This window comes from Ailuropoda melanoleuca, chromosome 15, assembly GCF_002007445.2.
Source record: "Ailuropoda melanoleuca isolate Jingjing chromosome 15, ASM200744v2, whole genome shotgun sequence".
Taxonomy (NCBI): domain Eukaryota; kingdom Metazoa; phylum Chordata; class Mammalia; order Carnivora; family Ursidae; genus Ailuropoda; species Ailuropoda melanoleuca.
This window is the reverse complement of record NC_048232.1, coordinates 83,007,178-83,030,355: the sequence shown is the minus strand read 5'-3', so window position 1 is coordinate 83,030,355 and position 23,178 is coordinate 83,007,178. Positions and strand designations below refer to the sequence as shown.

Here is a 23,178-nt window from a genome sequence, read left to right as displayed (position 1 = left end):
TCGGGGCGAAACTTCTTCCACTTGGTCCAGCCCCGGGGCCCGGAGACGCGAGAGCTCTCAGTTGTCGGACTTGGGCTGCCCGCTGCTGAGGATTGGCGAGTTTCTCTTCGTGTACAAGAAACGTGATTAGCGTTTCATAATTTACTTAGCCACTCCGTGCCTCAGTGTCCCCATATGCAAAAAGGTACATTAAGACCTGCCTTTAAGATTGCCGTGAGGTGTTAGAGTATTAGACCGATGTCTGGGACACTTAGAAAACCCTCTATGTGTTTTGCTATTATTTTTTTAAGGATTTTATTTATTTATTTTAGAAAGAGAGCGCTCCAGCGGGGCGGGAGGCAGGAGAATCTCAGGGAGACTTCCCGCGGAGCGCGAGCCAGATGAGGGGCTCATCTGATGACCCTGACATCATGACCTGACCTGAAATCTAGAGTCCACGCTCAGCCGACTGAGCCACCACATGCCTCTGTGTTTGCTATTATTAATTATAGTTGCCGCCCACCCCAGCTTCACTGCCACTATCTGTCTGGCATCAGTGCAGTTCTGAGGAGAAATGATGTCCAGGGGAAGTCAGCATTTGTTGAGTTCCAAATCAGCCCCCAGCACGAAACTGCAGTAAAAATGGATTTCAGCCAGTGCTGGAACTGAGACTCCCAGAAGTTGAGTGACTTGCTGAGGGTCACCCAGCTAGTAAGTGGAACAACCCGACTTCAGATTCTGCAGTCTTAGCCACTATGCTGTATAGTTCCAGCACATGCCATGCCCTGTCACCCCACGACTTGGTAAAGGCATTTCCCCTCCATCTGGAACACCTCTCTCTTTTCTCACTACCTCCTAGTTAAGGCTCAGTGCAAAAAATTTTCCCTAATGATCCCACTCTTTCCTCTGGTTGGCCAATAATAATAAAAACCTCTAATATTTATGGAGGTCTTATTAGGTATCAGGCAGTCGTTTTTTTTACACGTGATCTCATTTAATCCGGCTGGCTCAGTTTGAGTATGCAACTCTTGATCTCGGGGTGTTAAATTCAAGCCCCACATTGGGTATAGAGCTTATCTGAAGATAAAATCTTAGGGACACCTGGATGGATCAGTTGGTTAAGCGCGTGGGACTCTTGGTTTCAGCTGAGGTCATGATTTCAGGGCCCTGAGATCCAGCCCAGTGTCTGGCTCTGCGCTCAGTAAGGAGTCTGCTTGAGATTCTCTCTCTCTCTCTACCCATCCCCCTTCTTCCTCTGCCCCTCCCCCCACTTCTGCTGCTCTCTTTCTCTAAAACAAACAAATAAATAAAATCTTTGAAAAAAAATCTTAAAAAAAAGAATACAAGTAAAGCTCTTGGTGCAATGCACTAAGTGCTCAGTAAATGTTATCCATTATTATGATCCCCATTTTGGAGGTGGCAAAACAAAGGCGTGGGCAGGTTGAGCGTCTTGAGTATTCATGTGGTGGAGGGAAGGCTAGGAGTTAAACGCAGGCAGATAGGCTCCAGACACCTTGTTCGTAGCAGCTCCAAATGTACCCCTTCTTTCATGGTACAGTAGCAGGCACTATGCTGCTTTGAAATAACCTATTTCTGAGTTCCTCGGTAGGAGGAGACCTCCCAGGGGAATTCCATTTTGAAGTCCCAGCTTGTTTGAAGTGAACTCCCCTTTGCCGGTAACCATGATACTTCAGGGATATTAAAAGTTGCCAATTAGAAGCTCCTGGCTGGCCCAGTCATTATGCGACTCTTGATCTCAGGGTCATGAGTTCAAGGCCCACCTTAGGTGTAGAGCTTACTTTGAAAAAAAAAAAAAGTTGCTGATTAGATCTCAAAGCTTCAAGATCTTACTTTTGACAACAGTTTCTTTTTCTGTCACCTTTCCATTTCTGCTTTAATTTGTTCATGGATTCACTCAAAACCCTATGGACCACACCTTTGGGATCTCCTAGATGACGAGCGACTTCCTGGCTTCTTATAGGCCTCTCATAACTCTCACCAGAGTTCAGTGTTGTTGTTGTTGTTGTTGAAGATTTTATTTATTTGGGGCGCCTGGGTGGCACAGCGGTTAAGCGTCTGCCTTCGGCTCAGGGCGTAATCCCGGCGTTATGGGATCGAGCCCCACGTCAGGCTTCTCCGATATGAGCCTGTTTCTTCCTCTCCCACTCCCCCCTGCTTGTGTTCCCTCTCTCGCTGGCTGTCTCTATCTCTGTCGAATAAATAAATAAAATCTTTAAAAAAAAAAAGATTTTATTTATTTGTCAGAGAGAGAGAGAGAGAGCACAAGCAGGGGGAGCAGTAGGCAGAGGGAGAAGCAGGCTTCCTGCTGAGCAAGAAGCCCGATGTGGGAGTTGATCCCAGGACCCTGGGATCATGACCTGAGTGCAAGGCAGACACTTAACCAACTGAGCCACCCAGGTGTCCTCAGAGTTCAGTGTTTTTGCCTTTCCGAATGATGGCAGACTCGGTAGGGGCAGAGATCATGTCATCTCATCATGTCATCATGATCAGAGATCATGACATCTCGGTCACTGTGTCCCAGGCACCTAGCACAGGATCTAGCATAGTATAGGTTATAGGTGCTCAGTAAATGTCTGCTGGATGAATGAATGCTGCCCAAAGGTGTCTAGCAGAGAGTAATAAGGCCCACGGTAGGCAAGATACAAGTTAGATCCTGACACTACACTTCCTCTTTCCCCACCTTTCACATTTCTTCAATGTCCTCATTCCAGGGATCCTTCATGCCTCCACCTGGACTCCAGAATCAGCAGCCAAAATTGACTGCGGCACTAATTCCAGAATACCTTGACCATCAGAGAAGCCCATCAGTTACCTGGGCTCATCACTCAAGTCTACATCCCTTCTTGAGCTGCAGAGGCTTGGTGTTGGGGGTGAAGGCAGACAACTCTAGAAGATGAATTTACTTCCGTGAACTTCCCACTCTTCGCAGAGTGTGTCAGCGCTGTCACTGCTTTGATGTGCAGTGATGAGTTTACTGTTCTCACTTTCCACTGTGACTGTTGCAAACTCAACTGTCTGCTCAGTCTTCCAGCCCTCTCTCCTGCCCCTGCTTCACTCTGCTGTCACTTTTCCCCCTCAACATAAGAGTTTCTGCCTCCAGTCTTCTGGAGCTTCATTCAGGAAAGGCTCTTTCAATTACTTTATGTTGAATCTTTAATCTCTGTAGTTCTGCCTCCCTTCTTGTGATTAAAAAAAAAAAATGCACAGGTCTCTCCCTCTACAGAAACGTTTCCACTTGCTCTCTTACCTCCTTAACATGGAAACCTCTCTTTCTGGCAGCATCTTCACCAACCATTCCTGGCACCGTGTGATTTGCAATTACTTAATCTTTCAGCACCTGGGTCTTCTCACCTGCAGAATGTGGCTGATGAGCCCCAGGTGTACAGTGACAAGCAAAGGCAAGAATAGCAGCTGACTCCCCAGCTCACGTACTGTTAGGGACTCCTGTATTGAACAAATGTGCTTCCCTCCCTGCCTCATTCCTTAGCACTGTGATATAACCTCTGCCCTCTGGTTTCCTCCAAACCACACTCATTGATCCCCGATAACTTCCTGTAGTAAACAAAAGGCCCTTTCCCATAATATATTCATTTGCCTATATTTTCATGAAGAACCACTAATATGTAACATTGTGTCAACTATACTTCAGTATTTAAAAAAAAATGAATCACTAATAAAGTCTGTGTTCTGGGGGGACATGCAGGGAATGAAATAGGCAGGAAAAGAACTGGAAGCCGGCTTCCTAATGTACATCTTTATGTCATTTTCATTTTTGAGTCCAACAATGTTTCTTGTTTCCTATACTAAGTCACCCCTCCTGGTTGATTGAAGTGCTTAGCAATTTTGACAAGCCCTTCCCCTTGCTTTGAAAACAAAACTGTACTGATTCCCCTCCCTTTATGACTGCTCTTTCTTTGCTAACATCCTCCCTTCTCATTCCTGGAAAAGGAAGCAGTGGGAGTTTCCTCAAGATTTAACCCACTTTTCCTCCCACTGGAGAGGGCTTGCACATCTGCAGGCTTGCCTTCTGAGTCTGTGGGTTCTCCAAAGCTTTGGTTCTTGATCCTCAAAAGCCACCTAGACACTTCCAGCTGGTTGTCACGGTTACCTAAATCAACATCTCTAGATCAGAAGTCTTACTTTTTTTAAAAAAAATTTTATTCTAAGTAGGCTCCACACTCAACATAGGGCTTGAACTCCCAACCCTGAGATCAGGAGTTGCATGTTCTACCAACTGAACCAGCCAGGCGTCCCTCTAGCCTTCTTTCTTAAACAAATTCTTGATGTAATGTCCTGTTACCCATTAGGATCATTCATTCTGCAATGGTGCATACCGTGTGCCAGGCATTGTACTAGGCCGTGGGATTCAGTGGTCAGCTGATGAGGCTGTACTGGAGGGGACAAAGGCAAGAAGAGAGGGAGGTAAATTTGAAGAAGTAGATGGAAGCCAGACCAGTAGATCCGTTAGAAACGTATTTGGGGATTTTATTCTAAGCAACGCAAAATCATTAAAAGGCTTTAACAATGGAGGGTAACTTCATCAGATTTGTGTTTTGAAAATATCCCATCTGTTATGCATGGAATGGATCGGGGGCAGGGAAACTGGGGTGAATAACATGTGAGAAGCCAGTTGGGCTAATGCCATGGACTAGATAAGACCTAGGGGTATAGGTGATCTCGCCTGAATGAGAGAAGTAAGTGCAGAGGAACTGAAGAAAGGGAAGAGATTAAGAGGTACACTCAATCCATCTTAGTGATGGATTCGTTCTGGGGAGTAAGGGACAGGGCGGAGTCAAGGATACTCCTAGGTCTCTAGGTTTTATCATTGAATGGATGATAATGCCATATACTGTGGGGTGGGAGGAGGGGCTAGCAGGCAGGACAGACTTCTGTTCCAGATGTGTTGAGCTTGCAGTGATGTTAAGACATCTAGGTATTTTGAAATGTTAAGCAGATGGTTATACATCCAGGTCTGGAGCCCAATGGTAACGACTGGAAATATAAATTTAGCGGTCATTAGCACATAGATTGTAATTAAAACCATAGGAGTTTTAGGCCCTGGAGCTGATGAACAAGACAGTAAAGAATTCTGCCTTGGGGTGCCTGGCTGGCATAGGACTCCGTCTCAGGATCTTAAGAGTCGTTGAGTCAAGCCACAGGTTGGGTATGGAGCCCACTTAATTTGAAAAAAAAAAAAAAAAAAAGAATTCTGCCTTTTGTGTGGTGCTTACATTCCAGTGAGGGAGACAGATGATAAAGAATAAACAAGATAATTTTAGAAAGTGGTAAGTTCTTGGGAGAAAATACAGCAGGACAAGAGCATAGAGTAACTTAGAGTGGGGATGGGGGGAGGGTGGTGACAGCTATTTTTTTTTTTAAGTTTATTTATTTGGGTAATCTCTACACCCAATGTGAGACTCGAACTCACGACCCTGAGATCAAGAGTCACATGCTCCTCCAACTGAGTCAGCCAGGCACCCCCAGTGACAGCTATTTTTGACAGAATAAGCAGGTTAAGACCTCACATTTGACCAGAGACCACACAATGATGCAGGGACAAGAGCATTCCAGGCAGTGGAAAAGTAAATAGGATGCCTTGAGGTGGGCATGAGTTTGGTGTGACTGAGAGAAAGCAACGGTAACGGGTTGTGTAGGATTGAGATTGAGAATCACAGGGAATGAGACTGAGTATGGGGTTTGTGGACCATGGTATAGAGTTTGGATTTTAATTTTAAGGAGAAAGCCCTGGAGGGTAGTGACATGAACCAACAGAAAAGTCTGGGGTGGGCGTGAGGGGAAGATGGCAGACGGGGAGGGGCTCCTGCCGTGGTGGCTGGACCCGAGTTGCCTGTGGGAAGATGTGGACCACGTGGGGAAGTATGTTTCACATACAGCTGGAGGGCTTCCTGACGGCGGAATCCGTGGTGTGAAGAATCGGTGCTTTTGAACCATTAGGTGAACGGTGGTGCCCTTTACTGAGATGGTTAAGACCAGGGAAGCAGATCTGATGAGGAAGGTGGAGGGATTTGTCCATTAGACCTGGAAGTAGACAGGCAATAAGTCAGCTGGATAGACAGGACATGAGAAAGGCCAGGGTTAGAGATTTAATTTGGGCCAGATGGGGACACGTGTTGTATTTTAAAGCACAGGGCTGGTCGATCTCATCTAGGAGGAGCAACATGACTAGAAAGCAAAGTTCAGGACTGGGCCTGAGCCCAGGGGCACTCCAAAATTTAAAACTTAGAGCTCAGTCAGAGGAAGAAGGGGACTAAGAAAGGTGGCCAGTGAGAAGGACACCACCTAGGATTTTGGCACAGAGAACAAGGCGGAGCCTGGGGCTGAGCACTGATGAAATCCAACATTTCCTGGCCAAGGCAACAGAGGCTGAGAGAGATGGAGGAGGTAAAGGAACATGTTAAAGCACAGAAAGAAATCCAAGGGCTGTGGTATCAAGAGGTACATGGCCATGTCCACTGGACTAGGGAGGTTGTTAGTGACCTTAGGGAACAACAGAGGCAGAGACCCAGGAGGGGGAGGAGAGAGAGCTTCTTGAGAAGAAACATGGGACAGCAGCCAGTGGGGCAGGGGTCGGAACAGGGGCCCACAGGAGCGTGTCTACAATGGCACGGACTGAGCACACCGACTGGCCAGGGCTCCGAGCCGAACACGTGAAGAGAGAATGGATGATGGAAAATTAAACGTACCCAAGGGGGCTGGAAGGGAAAGGGTCCCACACCCTGGAGGAAGCAGCACTTGAAGGGGGAAGCACCTCTCTCTGATTATACTTTGGAAGTAGTAATTGAGCGGATTTTTCTGACACCTTTCATTTTCCTTCTCCGTGCATTAGGATGCTCACTGAGTGGTGTCAAGGTCTCATTGCTGGCTGGTTACAGATGGGACAGGAGTCCTCATTTGCCCTATTGTGACTTTTTTTCTGAGCAATGGTGCTCTTGGATACTGGCAGAAAATAGAGAGTAGGGTTTCCAAAGTAGGGATTTTGTCACGTGGTTGTCAAAACAGGGGTGGCAAGGGAATTTAGAGGTGTTAGCAACCATGTTATTGAAATTATGGGCTATAAAACCTAACTTGCATTAGGAAGGAAGGAAGGAAGGGAGGGTTGATGGGTTGGAAGAAAGTAAATAGGTCAATGTCCTGGAGTGGCTAATGAGTTTTAAAACACAGAGGAGTGGGGACCAGTTGGGAGGACACGAGGGTACGGTCAAGGATGCTACAATTAGTGATTCTGGAGGGGAGCGATTTGGGGTGACTATGGGAGTGTGTGGCTGGGGTGGCCTGGAGGAAGGAACAAAGAAGCCTGGCTGTTAGGGGGGGATTTTCCATGTGGACACTTGGGAGTCACCTAAGGTGATGGCAGGGCCCGTAGGTGTGAGGAAGGCTGAGTCAGATGCTAAAGTCTTAACCACTACCTTTCATTCTACACGCCCCCCCACCTGCCATCGATGCATTTCTAAAATACCCCAAATTTAAAATAAAGTCTTTGGTGATACGGGTCTTCAGAGTTTCTGCAACGATCTCTATTCCTCAGAAATAGCACTTACTTGAACAAGCGGGCCCTCAAGGTGTTCTCAAGCATCTCATTCACCTCTTCTCACATTTCGCAGCATGGACGCATTTTATGACCCAAGAATTGGAGGGTGTATGGCTTATCACTTTCTACAACAGACTAGCATCAGAATGTTTTCTCAGAAACTCAGGTGCTTTACAGCAGAGGGCATTTTGGCACCGGTAACTTTTGGATCCTATCTGGATTCCTATTACGGTTTCACCAGTGATTGAGCCGAGTTTCAATCAAATGATCAGTGAATATATGTGGCTCGCTTAGAGCAGCGCCCAGTCTATGGTAAGCAATCAATCAGTGTTCCCTATTATTAGCTAATTAAATTCTTCTGGGCCGGTTTCCTCATGAAATGGGTTCGCTGCCATCTGTCTGGCACAGCATTCTGAGAATTAAGTCAGACAACAGTACCTGGGAATTAGAAAATGTTCGTTTCCTTCCGCTGCTCCCCTCTGCCATTCTAGAGGCGCTTCGTGGCCAGGTGTCTAACAAGTCTCTGTTTTAGCAGCTAAGCACATATAAGAGGCTGCTGGGATGGGGGCAGCGCTCAGAGCAGGGTGGGGCACAGCGCGCCGGGGTTTCGGGAACAGCGGGCTGGCGGGTTCTCGGCCTGGGTGAGGCACAGCCTCCACCAGGCACTTCTCTCCGCTCTCGTGGTTCTCACTCCAAAGGCAGGTAGGGATTAAACAAGACCACAAGAGGCAGAAGGAGACCATCAGCTTCTTTTCGAGACTGTGGACCCCGCACTGGGGGCAGGCAGCGAGGAGCACGGGCCCGCCACCAACTGGCCCAGCTGACCACCCGAACAGACAAAACCACACGGGGCGAGACAGACAAAACGGAGGCCCAGTTCAGATGCCGAATTCGGGGTGCTTCCGTGTGTGGAGCAGGGAGGGAGAAGAAACAAAATATAAACCTTCAACGAACAAGCAAATTAAATCGGCAGAATAAAACAGGAAACCACAATCAATGCTTAGCAGCCAAACACATTTATTAGTCTTTTTTCTTTTTTGTTTTTTTTTTCCAGGAACCCAAAAATATTTTGTAGTTATAATGTAAGCAACTGAGTTGCACATAATACAATCATATCTTTCCAAAATAAAATAAAATAAAAAACTAAACAAAACAAAAATAAGCTGTTTAAAAGCCCAAAAAAACCCTTCAGAAAACTCTTATATATGCATTACATCATCTCTCAGTTTTAATGAAATGACGGCGACTTAGTTCCTCAGTATGCAACCTGTCACAATCCAATAAACACCACCCTTTAGTTTTTTTTTTTTTGTTGGTTTTTGAGTTTTTTTTTTTTTTTAAATCCAGCATGAGAAATACAGTACCTGCTATGGCGAAAAATACACATAAAATGCAACTTTTCAGCTTATTTGTACATTAGTAGAGTTTAACATTTTATTGTTTGTTTTTTCTTTAAGTGAACCAGTGATTTTAAGTACCACTATACTAAAAAAGTAAAATAAAATAGAGAAAAGGGGGGCCCAGCCTGCCATGCAAGTGCACCTCTAAAGTGCCTAGTTTCTGTGTCCATGTAAAACCAGTAATATGAGGAGCAATTTCAACACATGGGAGTTTGATTAAACCTCTATATGTTTAAGGAAACACACACAAAAAAAGACAATGCCATATCCTCCCTTTTCTCCCCTCACACTTCCTTGAATCTCATCATCCGCTTCCTCTGTTGCCCGCCAGAAGAGAGAAAAGAAAGCCGCCAAAGTAACATTGTAAAAGCTATTTCAAGTATAAGAAAAACAAAACACTTCTAGGTAACTTGCAGAGAGCATCGCTATGTGCAGCTGTGTAGTCAGGTTGATAGGTTTTGTTTCTGCTGAGTGTTTCATGAGAGGATTTTTGCTGTACCTTCCTGTTAACCTGTTTGTGTGCAAAGTTGGAAAGCTGCCTTTTAAAACTCCAGCCTCTTTCTGATGCCCTTCTCTGTGCCTTCTGTTGAAAAGGGGCAAGGAGAGAAGTGAAGGGAGGAGAAGGGAGGAGGGGAGCACTTCTCCATCTTCCCTCCCATGTCCCCCACCCCCGGATCCCCTCACTTCTCTTGTTCACCATCGGCGACCTAATTAGCTCTCTCTCACTGCAGAGATTCCCATGCTTGTTTCCTGATTTGGTAGGATATATTTTACTATGTAAACATAGCCCCTAGGATTATGGAACCCAAAGCAGCATTTATATCTCCAGCTAAATGGAGAAAAGATAAAATAGTCCAGAAACCTCTCCTCAGGTTGCTTTTGTTGTCTCTTTTTGGTTACTCAAAACAGGGATGGTTGGGGTGGGCACAGAATTAAGTTGTAGGCAAATAGTAGAGTTAGGAGTGGGCACAATTGAGCTGTTTTGTCTGCTTTTTTTTTTTCCCTCCCAGAAGGATTTTTTTTTTAAATAACCTGTTAAAAATGTTCCTGCACCTTAAGTCATACAGAGGTTAAGGCCAAGGGTGCAGAATCTTGTGCACGTGTCTCTGTGAGCACATTCGTGGTGCAGGCACCATTTTTGATGACTTCTGTGAGATACTGGACACACTTTGGTCACTGGTGTGTGCAAAGGGTGGTGGTGGGGGAGGGTCCCAGGGAAGAAGTGCAGAGATCAGCAAAGCCCTTTGGGAACATCATTGGATGGATATAAGGGCAGTAAGAACTTATGAGGGACCAGAGGAAGGAGACCAACAGAAAAGCGGCCTCCAAACAAACAACAGAGATAAAATCCAAAGGTGGACAGTGCCCCAAATCAGAAAGTGGGTGGTGAATAGGTGTGCATTATTATCAAGCTTCTTCCGCTCAAAGGAAGTCGTCACTATACGAGATCGTTGAGCTCAAACTAAAAAGGGCCTCTAGACAGATACAGGGTTTATCTTTAAGATGGGGTGCTGGGGGAAGGTGTTTGTGAAGAAGCTATTCAAAACGGTCATTCTGACCCTGCCTTGTGGGTGGCCAAATCTAGAAAAGCAGTAGCTGGCGGATTCCCTACAAGCAGCATTTGTTAAAAGTTATTTCCCTCTACCTAATGTCAGCTTCAAGCCTCACGTAGAGAGGCATTCAGAGGAATTCCTGAGGTGCCCACACCTTTCAGGAAGGCTGTTTGCACATCTCAGATGAATTTCCTTCTAAGCAAGAAATCAATGCCTTTCTGGAGCATTGCAAAGTGACAAGTCTATGAATTCTACAGCGTCATATTGAAATGCCAGAGACTAAGTCCCTTTATGAACTACAGAATGCTACTCAGTTACTCAAAAAGTGAGCCTGTGTGTGAAGCAAGAAGGTTGAGAGCTCAAGGTCTCAGGTTAAAAAACATCCTGGAGTGCCTGGAGGGGATGGATCTTCTGGAAGAGAGAAAGTCAGACATTCCCCACCCTGGAACTAGATCCAGAACAGATGGCATCTCTTTGAAACAGGGTTTAGACATGGGCCGGCAGTCACTGTGTGTGGGAGGCAATGGAGAGACGACCACCACCCCACAAAGGCACACCCGCTCCCCTGACCTGTTCTGCTTTCTCTTCTTAAGCATGAAAGATCTGAAACTTCAGATGGCTTTAAAAAAAAAAAATGGAAAAATATCATATTTTAGGGCTACTTTCACAGCAAAGAAAAATATTGTAAAAGTTATCCCACTATTTACACATTCATATTTTTAAAAGGATAACCCACTGATGTCAGAAAAGGAGAGGGGAGTCAAGGGTCTACACTGCAGGGGAAATGTACCTCGAGGTATCGTTTTGTGTTAGACAGTTGAAACGTCAGGATTTTATTTTTTTGTTTGTTTTGTTTTTTGTCTAAAGGCAATCTAACAGATTGGAACCCTGATAAGATCGTGCCTGTACAGCCCTGCACGGGCACGAGGAGACTGTGATCAAGTCTGTTAACTCATTACAGTACTGTGAACATCAACAACAAAAACTGCTTGCATGGAAACACTGAATATGGGCAGAACAATCTCTGTCTTATGATACTGGAGGTTGCAAGTAATGCCTAGACCAGAGCAACGCAGGTGCAGGATTCACCACAGGCAAAATCAACAAAGGAATTCCATTCGGACAAGGAGGAGGCTGTAGGCGTTCCTGTGTCCAGCACCTCACTGCTCACTAGCTCTCTAGCGGAATAAATGCAAGGAAGCAGAGATTACATTTGGCTGAGGGGTAGTGGATGAGGAAGAGAATTCTTTTTGCCTGCCAAGCAACAGTCCTCTTCCCCGCAGAACAAGACAGTTTCCTTATAAATAAGTTCACTTAAAAAGGATTAAGGAAGAAAAAAGAAAAATTAACTGAACGAGGAGGAGGAGGAGTAGTTCTGGAAATCGACAGAAAGAGTAACTTTAAGGTCAGCACGAATGAGGCATGGTTTCCTGAGCTTGAAAGGGTTCTGAATTCAGGAAAGGGTGAGTACTTTTTCCCAGAGAACACTAGGCCTTTGGGGCCCCCTGTCGCCCTGGGCTAACACTGCGCGGCTAGGGCCGAGAATCCTGTACCACACCAGCTGACAGGAACTGCAGGCCCCCCGGGACTGCGGGGAGGACTCCAGGTCTCTTTCTACCTCACGGGGCCGACTTGACTGCTTCTCGCTCTCACTCCCCTTCCCCGCCAGGACGTGGGGATACCATGGACACAGAAACCGTAGAACAAGGATGCAAAGCTACTTCCTTCCCCTTTCTGCCCTCCCCCCCCCTTTTTGCAAAATGCATAGTTACAATTCACGTTACAAAATAAAGAAGCAATGATGACCACATATGGGACCTTTTTTTTTTTTGAAAAAAGAAAAAAATCCAACAACCTCTTCTTAAATTCAGTATCAAAATTCACATTTGCATAATAATACATTTCAAGGCCATTAGAGAGGAATGAGAGAGAAGCACAGAAAGCCGCCGTCTCTCCTCCCTTTGTCTCCTGAATGAAGCTGAAGGAATCTTGCGGGAGGGATTGTTTTCCTCTTTGGGGAGTTCTGAGGAATTATGGAAATGGCCCTTAGCATTCACTTGCGGTTTCTTTAGAAGATAGGGCAAGGGGAGAAGAGGTGGAATCGTTTAAAACAAGCACAAAAACAAATGAAGAGACACTGCAGATTTCTATGCTTAACTATAATAGCTCTGAAGAAATAAAATACGATTTCAGATTTTTCTCTTTTCTTTCTCAAACACTTCCATCTTAATCTTTCAAAAGCTTTTTCCTTGCGTTTAATACCCTGTTTGCATAAACAGCAACATGATGTGAGGAAAGTAACTGCCTTCTCAGGACACAGACTCAGATGGTGGAAATGCGCCGCCTGCCCCGCACACAGCAGAAGCTAGAAAACGCCTTCTTGACATGCATGAATGTGTCACAAACATCACCATATTTCAGTTCTCCAGTGCTCACAGAAAAACAAAAACTAAAACAGCCACAGCCATGCACGCGCGCGCGCACACACACACATGAAGGAAACTAGGTACTGCAGATAGATAAATTCAACCTGCGCTCTTGGACGAACCTGGGTCTCTGCTGTTGTGCGCCATCACCTCATTCTCCCTCCCGAGCCCCAGAATCTCTTCCACAGGACTCTACGCTGTGCAATATTGATGCTAATGAAACCTCCAGAGCTGCCCCTGGGGACCGCCAGGAGAATCGCTGACTTCCCTAAAGACTACGCTGACCGCCCTTCTGTCTTATCCCCACGGATAGCTACTTCCTAAACAGACGGTCTCTGTACTCACAAAGGCACATTCAGAAATACTACACTTCAGTAATTCATTCCTTGGACAAAATTAAAAGGGGGGGTGGGGGGGTTTAAACACATTTATTCCAACCTATCCTGAAATTTCTGGCAAGAAGTGTCATACTGAATGAATCACTTGGTGAAAAACTATACTACCTTTAAAAGGTACGTAACTGCTTCAAGGATTCCAAAGGTTTTTGCTTTGTTTTGTAAAAAGACCCCCGCCCCCGCGCCGTTCATTTTGGACCAACACATTTAGGATAGACTCTTGCTTTCCATAAAGCTCCACTGTAAGGCTAGTCCTGCAGTAAGGCTGCTCCAGCTCACCTCCAGTGACCTCCTACAACCCAGCCCTCGGAGAACAGTGCACGCCTGTCAGGAGCCCAGGGAGAAGGCGTGCCAGATTCGGTGGGAGGTCCCAGAAAGCAGGGGAGAAGGGAAAGAAAAGCACTTCGTTTCACATCTCTGCTACAACAATATTGTAAACTACCATCACAATTTTTCTTTTGCTGTTCCCATTAGCAGTAAAGAGGAATTTCTCTTTTTGTAAAGACAGTCTCAACATATTCACCTTGGCTCGAGATGGGCCAGCGGACTGGGAAGTGAGGACTGATAGTGTGAAAACTGAACCGAGGCACAAAGTGCTTTAGGGAAACCCTAATTCTTTTTTATTTAAAACAGAACACTTCCTGCCTTCATCTGACTTTCCTCTCTCATGGACCAAACAGGCGTTTGTCACGATGAAGACCCCGCGATGGGAGTCTGGCAGAGACCCCTTGGTCAGGGTGGTACCAATATTCCTGGTGTGCAGTTTCTCATTAAAAACAAATTCAGGTGTGTGACTGACAAGAACTATTTAAATTCTGTGTGGCAAACACTGGCAGCTTCTGTCATTTTTGTTTTTTGTTTTTTTTTTTAAGTGGTGGTGGTAGGAGGATACTACAAGAGATTGACAGTTTAAAAACCACTCACATGTTAGAATACTTGGTATTTCCTTCAGATCTAGTTCAAGTGACCACACACCGAAGGATAGCAGGAGCGCCCATCCAGTGGGCAGTAGTTCTGTTTCCTGACCGGTGTTCCCTCCGCCATCCTGTAAACGTTCACGGACTCTTTTCTTTTGGTGGAGCAGGCAGCATGGGGAGGCGTTGTGAGCAGGGCAGGGAAGGTCACTGTTCTATTTTTATTAAGTTATTACTACATTCATAGGTTCTTGAAGTTGATAATTATTTTAAATCTAAAGAATGTGATGCCAGTACCTCCTCTGTCAAATGCAAGGTCAAGAAAACAACACTATCGTTAGTAAATGGGGCCATCTCTGAAAATACACACACTTCAGGCACTGGCCGTAAACCTACAGAGCTTACTACAAGGTACGTGCTAACTCTGGAAATACAGAGAACTTTCTATGTGGGTTTTTTTTTTTAAATAGATTGATGATGTTCTTGACAACATTATGTATAAATGCCTGTGTCTGGACCATGTGGACACCTTGTACTTGTAGGTAAGAAAGCTAAGAGGGTGTGGTGCAGCGTGCAGCGGAGGGTAAGGGCATCCTATTTTCTGAATGGGTTCTGAGGTCTACAGATTGATAATTCACTGCAGACACATGGGCTGGAATATTTTCATCTGCACCATCACATGCAGCCTCAGCTGGACACTCACAGGAAGGAAAACAATTCAAGAATAAGATTTCTTTTTGTAGTAACACTAAGAAGCATAGTTAACGCATAGGCATGAAGTGTGATAAAACTTGGCAAAAACACTGGAGAACAAAAAGTCTGATTTTTTTTTTTAACCAGCTAAAAATGCATCTCTACTCCTAGTAAAAGACCTTACAGATAGCTAAAACAAAAGAAAAAACCCCAAATCCAAACAATAACCTACTAAGTGTTATATGTTGAATTTGAACTCTGAGGATGGGGTAGAAGGGGACCTTTTCTACATAAAGACTCAATTGTTCCCTAATCTTAGAGATGGCTATTACAGCCAAGTCTGCTGAAAACATCTTGTTTACACTGCAGAGGAAAACAGGCTTGGCTTAAGCATTTTGCTCAGCACAGAGACATCTTCATTTTGTTTAAGAGAAGAGTCAAGATGGCAAAATATAAAAAAATAAAATTAAAAAGTACACAGCATCTGAGGTCGATATGGAATCTGGCTGTTAACCCTACAAAAACTGCCCCCCCATGGCAAAAATTCAAGTGAATATTTGCAACAAGTCAATAGCCCGTGAAATGTTTCTGCTAGATATATTAATAAAAGCTCTTCCAAATTCTTGGGTAGGAATTTCTTTTCCTCTTTTTTCTTTGCATATGTCAGATATCGCATTCAACCCACAGGAACTTGGAAGAACCAACTGCTAATTTATGCTACATTCATATCAGAAGAGGTGGGAAAGTTCTTAGAACAGGAGCCATATGACTAGAAAATTAAGCTGCTATAAATAAAACTGATCGAATGGCAATCAATGGATAATGTTGATTTACTGGGGGACACTGGTGAAAGAATTTGGTTTGGAACCTTAACATGCAGCACTACCAAGTTAACTTCTGTGCATGTTGTAAATGGAAGAGATCAAGGCTAGGTACCGAGGGATCAGAGATGCCATATGGGCCATCAATTTCTTCACAGTGTCTCGGAGATCTGAACTTTGTTTTTTTTTTTGTTTTTGTTTTTTGTGTTTTTTTGCTTTTTTTTTTTTTTTTTTTAAACACCTAAAATTAGGTCATGGCACTGGATTTCAATTGCCAGTAGAGGTCTCCAGTCTGATGGAAGACGTCTCTTCCCCACGAGTGCTTTTTCCTTTTGGCTACTCATGTGGTAGACCGAAACCAAGTTTGTGATGTTTGAAAGATGGGCACCTCCAGCCACTAGTAATCGAGTGTTTAAAAAAATAAAGGAAACTAGTAAAAATTGGAAAGCTCAAATTTACATGATCAAAATGTTTACAAAATGAATCTACATAATGAGAGGTGACCAGCAAACCTCTGTACAAACACCAGAATGTGGTGGAAGAGAAGCCGCTCCCACCGAATTTTCTAAGTGTTATGGAAGCCACCTATCCTCTCAGCAGACATGGCTCTTGCCAAAGAATACCATGGAAAGGAAAAGAGTTTTTCTCTTCCATTATATCCTCACTATATCCTGTTCTTAGGTCACTGCCAACCAATAAAGCAAAGCTTCCAGCAAGTTGACGAAAAAAAAAAAAAAAACGGGGGGGGAGGTTGAGGGGGGGAAGAGGAGACAAAGAAGGACAAGAGCAGAAAAACAGGAACCCCTTTCTACTGGCCCAACACAAACAGACTTTCCAAATCACTGTATGTAGTTGTCACAATGACACACCTGGAGAAGTCAGTGCACAGTAACGAGGGCAATAACACAAGGAAGGATCTTGGCATTCCACATTTTCGAGCCATGAAAGCACATTTAACTTCCTTGATTTCTGTTTATTTATTTTAAATTTAGCCCACTGCCTTTGGGGCCTGTCCAGAACCACTCCAATTTCCTTAATGGCCAGGTGTACTTAATGTCTGTGGAGTGACTGGACCACATGCACATACACACGAGCTCCCCCTGCTTAGGATGTCTGGGTGTATGTACGAAGGCACTAAAGCGGTTTTAGAGAAATTGCAGGCAGCAACCCCACCCACTCCCGGGTACCTGTAGAGCTGGAGTTTCTTTCCCACTGGGAAGCGTAGATGTTTAAAAGAAGCTGTGGTCATGCTTGGGAATTCTGACCCCTGGCCCCAGGAGGGAATACAAAAGGAGAATTCGACATCACGAAAAACTGAAAGGAAATACTCCACATCTCCAGCTGAGGGATGGGGATAATTAAGCAGCAGATCTTCAAAACAGCAATTAAAATGAGCACAACAGTAGCTGGGAGCTTAAAAAGTAAAATCACTTGTTCCTTATTAGATTCTTCTTATTTTCTCCTCCTCCCATAACAAGCAGGGAGGTAAGACAGACACATTCTTCATTAATAGAACAGTCCATAGATATCTTCCTCTAGTAATGCCTATACTTAAAATTTGTTCCAAAAATTATTAACCTATATTTCCTAGCTCTTTACATATTCTCAGCAATCCAACCGTACTATTTTACAGATTAAGAGTTTACTTCTTTTTTTCTAAGTTGTTCTACCTTTCTTTCTTTTGTTGCTGGGGTTTGAGGGACAGGGAGAAGGGTTCTCTTAAAAAAAAATCATTAGGGGAGATGTCAGTTCACTCTTAAATGGAAAGGAACAAACTGATGGCATTCCCATTTATACAAACAAACACTCCCACTAAATGACACACAATTTCAAATAAATCTGTGATAAAGCTCTTAGAATCTAAGCTAATCCTTCTCCCGTATTTTTTAAGATAACGAATTGACCTGTTGCTGCTAAATTGATAATTTTTTAAAAATATTTCTTTCTATGTGTTTTAAAATGTGTGATCCCCAGTACGACAATAATGTTTGGAGACTTTTCTTTTTACATTTTTTAAGTAAAAATTGTTTAAACTTTTTGAAGTTTCAGGAACTTGTAAAAGTTTATTAACAGGAAAGAAACAGCCGTCTATCTAGGATAAGATACGGTTAAATAAACCATCTTCAAAAAACTGGCTTCCTACCCTAGAATTCCTGAGAATGCTTGCAAATTTTAAAGCAGGAAAATAAATGTTAAAAACAAAAACAAAAAACACTGTTAAATGCTCCCAGAGTTAGTCTTCATCTAAAATATATATTTATATGTATATATATACGCACTTTTTGGTCTTTTTTTTAAGTTTTTAATTTTTTCCCTTTAAGCTTAAGATGGAAGAACATTTGAGCTTCTCATGTTTATTTTTACATATTTTAAATCCCTCATTATGTCTTGTAAACAAGAGGGGCTCTAGCACCCGGCTTTCACCGTAGTATCGTAAGGAACTCAACTAACCCATAGTGCAGGCCAAGGAACCAGCAGGAGGGGGGGGGGCAGGACATGGCAGGGAACCATGGCAGTGGACAGGGTCGCCACGGGCTCGTGGGAGCCTCGGGACATGCTCCTGGCCCAGAGCCACCAAGATCGCGCCTTCTGTAGATGGTTGAACACAGCTGCTCTCCACCTGGACGTCACCACACACCACAGGGGTTTGCTCCACACACAGAGAGCAGGCGGAGGGGGCTGGGAGGAGACATTTTGTACATGGGCAGAGGTGGAAGGGGCATGGTGGTGGTGATGAAAACCGGAGGGCAGGAAGAGGGCACAGTTAGTTCTCTACAAGGCATCCAATGGGACCGAACCAACGCTGGAGACTCAAGTTTGATCACCTACCCACAAAGGGTACATAAAGACTCATATGAGCGAACGCTCACTTGAATTATGCATGTCAATCTCTTTTGAGGCTAGGTTTATAATCAACAGGGTAAGCCAGAGGACTACAGAATTCCCATTCTTTGTCTCATAAAACCACTTAAATGCAAATAATTCGTTTTTGCCTTTTCCTATACACACCCACCCACCCACACACAGACACAAGCTAAAAGTCAAATACATTAGGCATTGTTGTATCCTTCACTGAAGACGCTAAAGAAAGAAAAACTCCCTTGTCCTCACTAGCAGCAAGTTACGGAGGACAGTAGAGGTCTGCTCCCACCAAGGGTTGGAATGGGCAGGTATTTGCTGGTACAGAATGTCGGCACTTTATGTTAAACAGTATAATGCAGACTGGGATGTCCACACAAGTGCTAGCACGTTACCGGCATACGTTCCCCTCCCCCCCCCCCCGCCCCGGCCAGCCATCTGCTTTGTATAAAGGGGTACCCCTTCGGATCTGCTAGAACTCTTCACAAAAAGCAGTTTGATACATGTTGATTCCAACATAAGTACATACATGTTGGTGATAACTGTGGATTAAAAGTTGCCCCCTAGTCGGCCCAGAGTACTACTACACTGATGCTTAAAAAAAAAAAAAAAAAAAGTCTTTAAATACCGAAATAAAAAAAGCAACATTACAAGGAAAAAAAAATAAAGAGGTCAAAACCAAAAAAAGGTGCAATACTTAAAAGTCTTTGCTAAGTTATACCTGCCTAAGCAAAACCACATACACAGGAAATACACAACACAGAGAAACAAAAGGAAACGCTTGAAGTACACACTGGTTTAAGAACATTCGTTAAGTAAACGTTTCTGTCAGTGATGGCCTGGTGCTGTAACACGCCATGGCCTGGCACAGGTAACGCTCAGCGAGAGAGGAGCAGAGAGGGAGAAGCTGCAGGTGCTCTCAGGAGGCTGCTCACAACCTGTTTGTTTCCGTTTTCGTAAAACGAAAAAGAGAACCAATGGAAGTCTTTAATTCGGCATTACCTGACTTTCTGATGAATTCCTCATACCTGATGACACAAGAAAGGGGGAACATGGTTTTTCTGCTTTTGAGACATGGCGTAAGTAAAAACTCTCGTATATCGTCTGTTCCCATTCAGACTGACGAAAGAAAAGGCCTGCATAAAACTTAACAGATAGTCAGATGTGCCTGGTGGCCACTTACTTTAAAAAAAACAGAAATGAATAAACACACAGTTGCTCCAAGAGGTACCTCCTGCTCTCCTACTTTTTTGGACTTGGCAGTGCTCTGCTCTACTGCTAGGTCAAAAGAAAAGCAAGAGAAAACTCACTCAGGCTACTTTGCAAATGGAAAGGAGCTCCCTGCTTAAATCATTAAAAAGCACTCTGTTCATCTTAATGCAGCCCAACGGAGTTGCTTTAGTAAGCAGTGGCTCCCCGTGCTTGTGTGTTCTCATCGTTTAAAAAAAATAAAACAAAATAAAAAGCAGATGGCCGGCCAGCCAGCCTGCAGACTGTTAGCAACGCAGCTTTCTGAGAGATCGAGTGGGGGAGGAGGAGGAGGACACAGGCGCACACACACAGAGACAGAGAGAAGGATGCACGCGAATGCACATGAACACACGTGCACACACATACCAGAACGAGCATGCCTGGGCAGTTACATGTGCCAGAACACACTGGTATTTATCAACCAGCCAATCACAAATTTTTTCCTTTTTTTTTTTTTTTTTAGGTTTTTTGTGTTTTTGTTTTTAAAGTGAGGCTCCGTCAAGTCTTCCCCCCCCCACCCCAACAATTCTTTTGAATTCCCTCCCTCCCAAACGTGGTAGACCTAAGGACGGAAACACACCCAGTGCAAACAAAGTTAAAAAGCTATTTTTTTTTCAGTATATATGTTTCTTAGCAACAACTTCCATATAACATGAAAAAAGTGAAAAACTAGAAACTAATTTTTTTAATTTTTTTGTGTTTAAATTTAAATGGTATGTGTACTTGCTTCACATTGTCTTTCTAGGTTGGCGTTCATGATTCAAGTATTTCAAGAGTGATATGTTCTCTTTTTGGATTCATATTCCAAACGAAAAAACTGAAGTTATAAGGGAGGCAACTATGTGCTCAGACAGTCTGTCAATGACCCACCTTTTTTTTCTCTCTCCGTTTTCTTTTTTCCTTTTAAAAATGTATTTATTGCAAGTTGAAAAAAAAAACGAAAAGGTCAAGTTAGTGCTGCTGCTGTTCCAAAAAAGGTCACGAGGTCAGAGTTGAAAGTTCTAAGTTCAGATTGAATCCGACCCTCCTCCCAGAAGGTCACCAGGTAGTAAGGGAGCAGGGCTGCCCATCCTATGGGGATCTTCCACAGCTGGGACTCCCCACAAGCTAGAAGAATAGTTTGGGGGCCCCCACAACGAAGCGCCAGCAAGATCGGCCCCGCTGCTGCCACCAGCACTGCTGCTCCATTGCCCGAGCCCTGTGGACCCACCGAAAAGATTCAGAGCAGGTCCAACGGGATCTGACTGGGTCTGGCCGGTCTCCAGCGACTGCCAACCTGCCGTGGGTGCACTTGGGGTTGCTGCAGGTGTAGGGGGCTGAGCTTGTGCCAGAAAGCGGCTAACTTCATCATCGGTGGCAAACTCAGCCAGGATGGTAGTGTTTCCCAACACACACCTAGAAAAAAGGGGAGGGAAAGAGCTATGGATTTGAGGGAAATCCTTAAGCACCCACAGGGACTGAGGGTTTTGAGTCCTCGATAGTCTAAGCGTGCTCCTTTGACTAGCAGCTTCCACATCCCCTGGAAGCTTTTTATAATGCAGAACCATAGGCCCCACCCCAGACCTACAGGATCAAAACCCGCATTTTAACCAGACCAGGTGATGGAGATGCACCGTTTTAAAGCAATAAGGTATCACTAAATCTCAAGACATCCAAAGACTACTAGAAGGTACCATGTATCAATAACCTTTTGGTATATGGAATTTGTACGTTGAGAAAAACGTCACCTCTCTTTTCCCCCATGGGAGGTAAAAGGTCACACCGCAAGCATCAAGGTGACCCAGCTTTAGACATCTGGAGGTGTCGCTGCTCTGTGTTAGGGCCGGGCTCACTGCCTGAGCCTCACCACTGCTTGCTCGCTCTGTTTGTAGCTTTCTGCCATGTCATCTGCTGGCTCCCAGTGTGACAGCAGCTGGGAAGGGGGACGGTCAACGTGTGATCCAGTCCCACTGATTTTAGACAAACACCAGCACTACCCACCCAAACCACGCGTTTCATCTTCACCGACAAAGCAGCCAAGGTAAGCTGCTAGATTCTATTACAAGAAGTGACAGCGCTTGCAATGTTTCACATTCTCATAAATACTGGCTGTGTTTTATGGCACTTAAGATTTACTCACTGCTTCACAAATTCTTTAGTTTTGGAATTCTGATTAGCGGCCTATGTGATACACAAGACAATCCACGCTTAGGTAGATAGAGATCAGTCACCTCAGTAGCAAGCAAGTGCTTATGCCATGATGCTGTTTCTGGGCATGCTCTTGTGTATCTGTGTTTCATCGAGCAGGCGGCAGAATACTCACGTGTGCTTCTTCACGCGTGTTTGTCTCAGTGAGCGTACGATGGGTACTCACATGTGCAGTGCAGTTTGGGCCTTGGCCGCCTCCTGTTTGGTGTTGTATCGGATCAGGGCGGTGCCCTGGGTTAGGTTCAGATGGAATGTCAGCAGTGGGCCATGCTGCATGCAGATGGTTCTCAACGTTGACCCATCAATCTGAGGAGTGACGACATTCATGAGATTAAAACCTGGAGGTGGGGTGTGAATGGAACTCCAGTGGCTGTTCTTACGTATGAGAAGGAGCAGGACTTCTGGTTTGTAAGTAATGGTATCAGCACTAAATTTGTCTTGGAGAAAGGAAGAACTCAAAGCAGGAAAGAGTGCACTGAACAGAAGTCTTAAAGGCAAATTAAGATATTCAAGGCACTGGGCTGAGATCTAATGTGCCCATATTGGAAATAAAAAAGTTTGTAAAAACACAGCTCAGAACAAATCGTACGATTCAACCTGCAGTCTCTTTTCTTTAAGAGGTAAACAAGTCAATGTGTGTTGATGTGCTAGAGACTTCAGGAAGCAGAAATAAGATGGCACCTGAGTAAGAACTTAAGACAACATGCCAAGTCCAAGTTCTTGGCATCACTACTACTGCAGTGTTCCCCACTCCCCCAGTTACTAATCTCACAGAGCTAAAGAGGAAGATACACACAAGAAAAGCACTGCCAACCACACCTGATGGTTTAGGACGTTGCTGGCTGACCTAGCTCACAGACCACGCGGGTATCCTTGGACTCCCATGTTGGCCACCTCAGGGTGAGACTTTCTGCCTACTTCTCTGTGAACTTTGCTGCCCTTGGTTTCACGTTAGCCAGACTCTGATGTCCAGTGATTCGAGATAGTTTCTCTCGCCCAGGACTTGGATGAACAAACGTACTTATTCACTCTGATCAATTTATTTGTATCGAGATCTTAACTAGGTTGAGATAGGCTGCTGAGTCCAACATTTGGTTCATTTCTTTGGAAGGGAAACAGATTAACTATCG

At 44.5% G+C, this 23,178-nt stretch overlaps 1 protein-coding gene and 1 long non-coding RNA gene across 8 annotated transcripts in view; one reads left to right on the top strand and one right to left on the bottom strand.

Moving 5' to 3' along the window:
- Window positions 1-6: 6 nt before the first annotated feature.
- Window positions 7-3,220, top strand: LOC117796459. Its single transcript, XR_004620986.1, has 2 exons — window positions 7-184; window positions 2,712-3,220. It is a non-coding gene; the product is annotated as an uncharacterized LOC117796459 (long non-coding RNA).
- A 5,322-nt stretch (window positions 3,221-8,542) lies between these two features.
- The window catches only part of TNRC6B (trinucleotide repeat containing adaptor 6B), a 73,533-nt gene continuing 58,897 nt past the window's right edge, over window positions 8,543-23,178 (bottom strand). For all 7 annotated transcript variants that reach the window (XM_034644327.1, XM_034644325.1, XM_034644321.1 and 4 more), the window contains 2 exons: window positions 22,215-22,354; window positions 8,543-21,256 (listed from right to left, as the gene is read on the bottom strand). In XM_034644327.1, coding sequence (XP_034500218.1) covers window positions 20,869-21,256; window positions 22,215-22,354 — 528 coding nt within the window. In that variant the 3' untranslated portion in view covers window positions 8,543-20,868. The remainder of the gene's footprint in view (window positions 21,257-22,214; window positions 22,355-23,178) is intronic.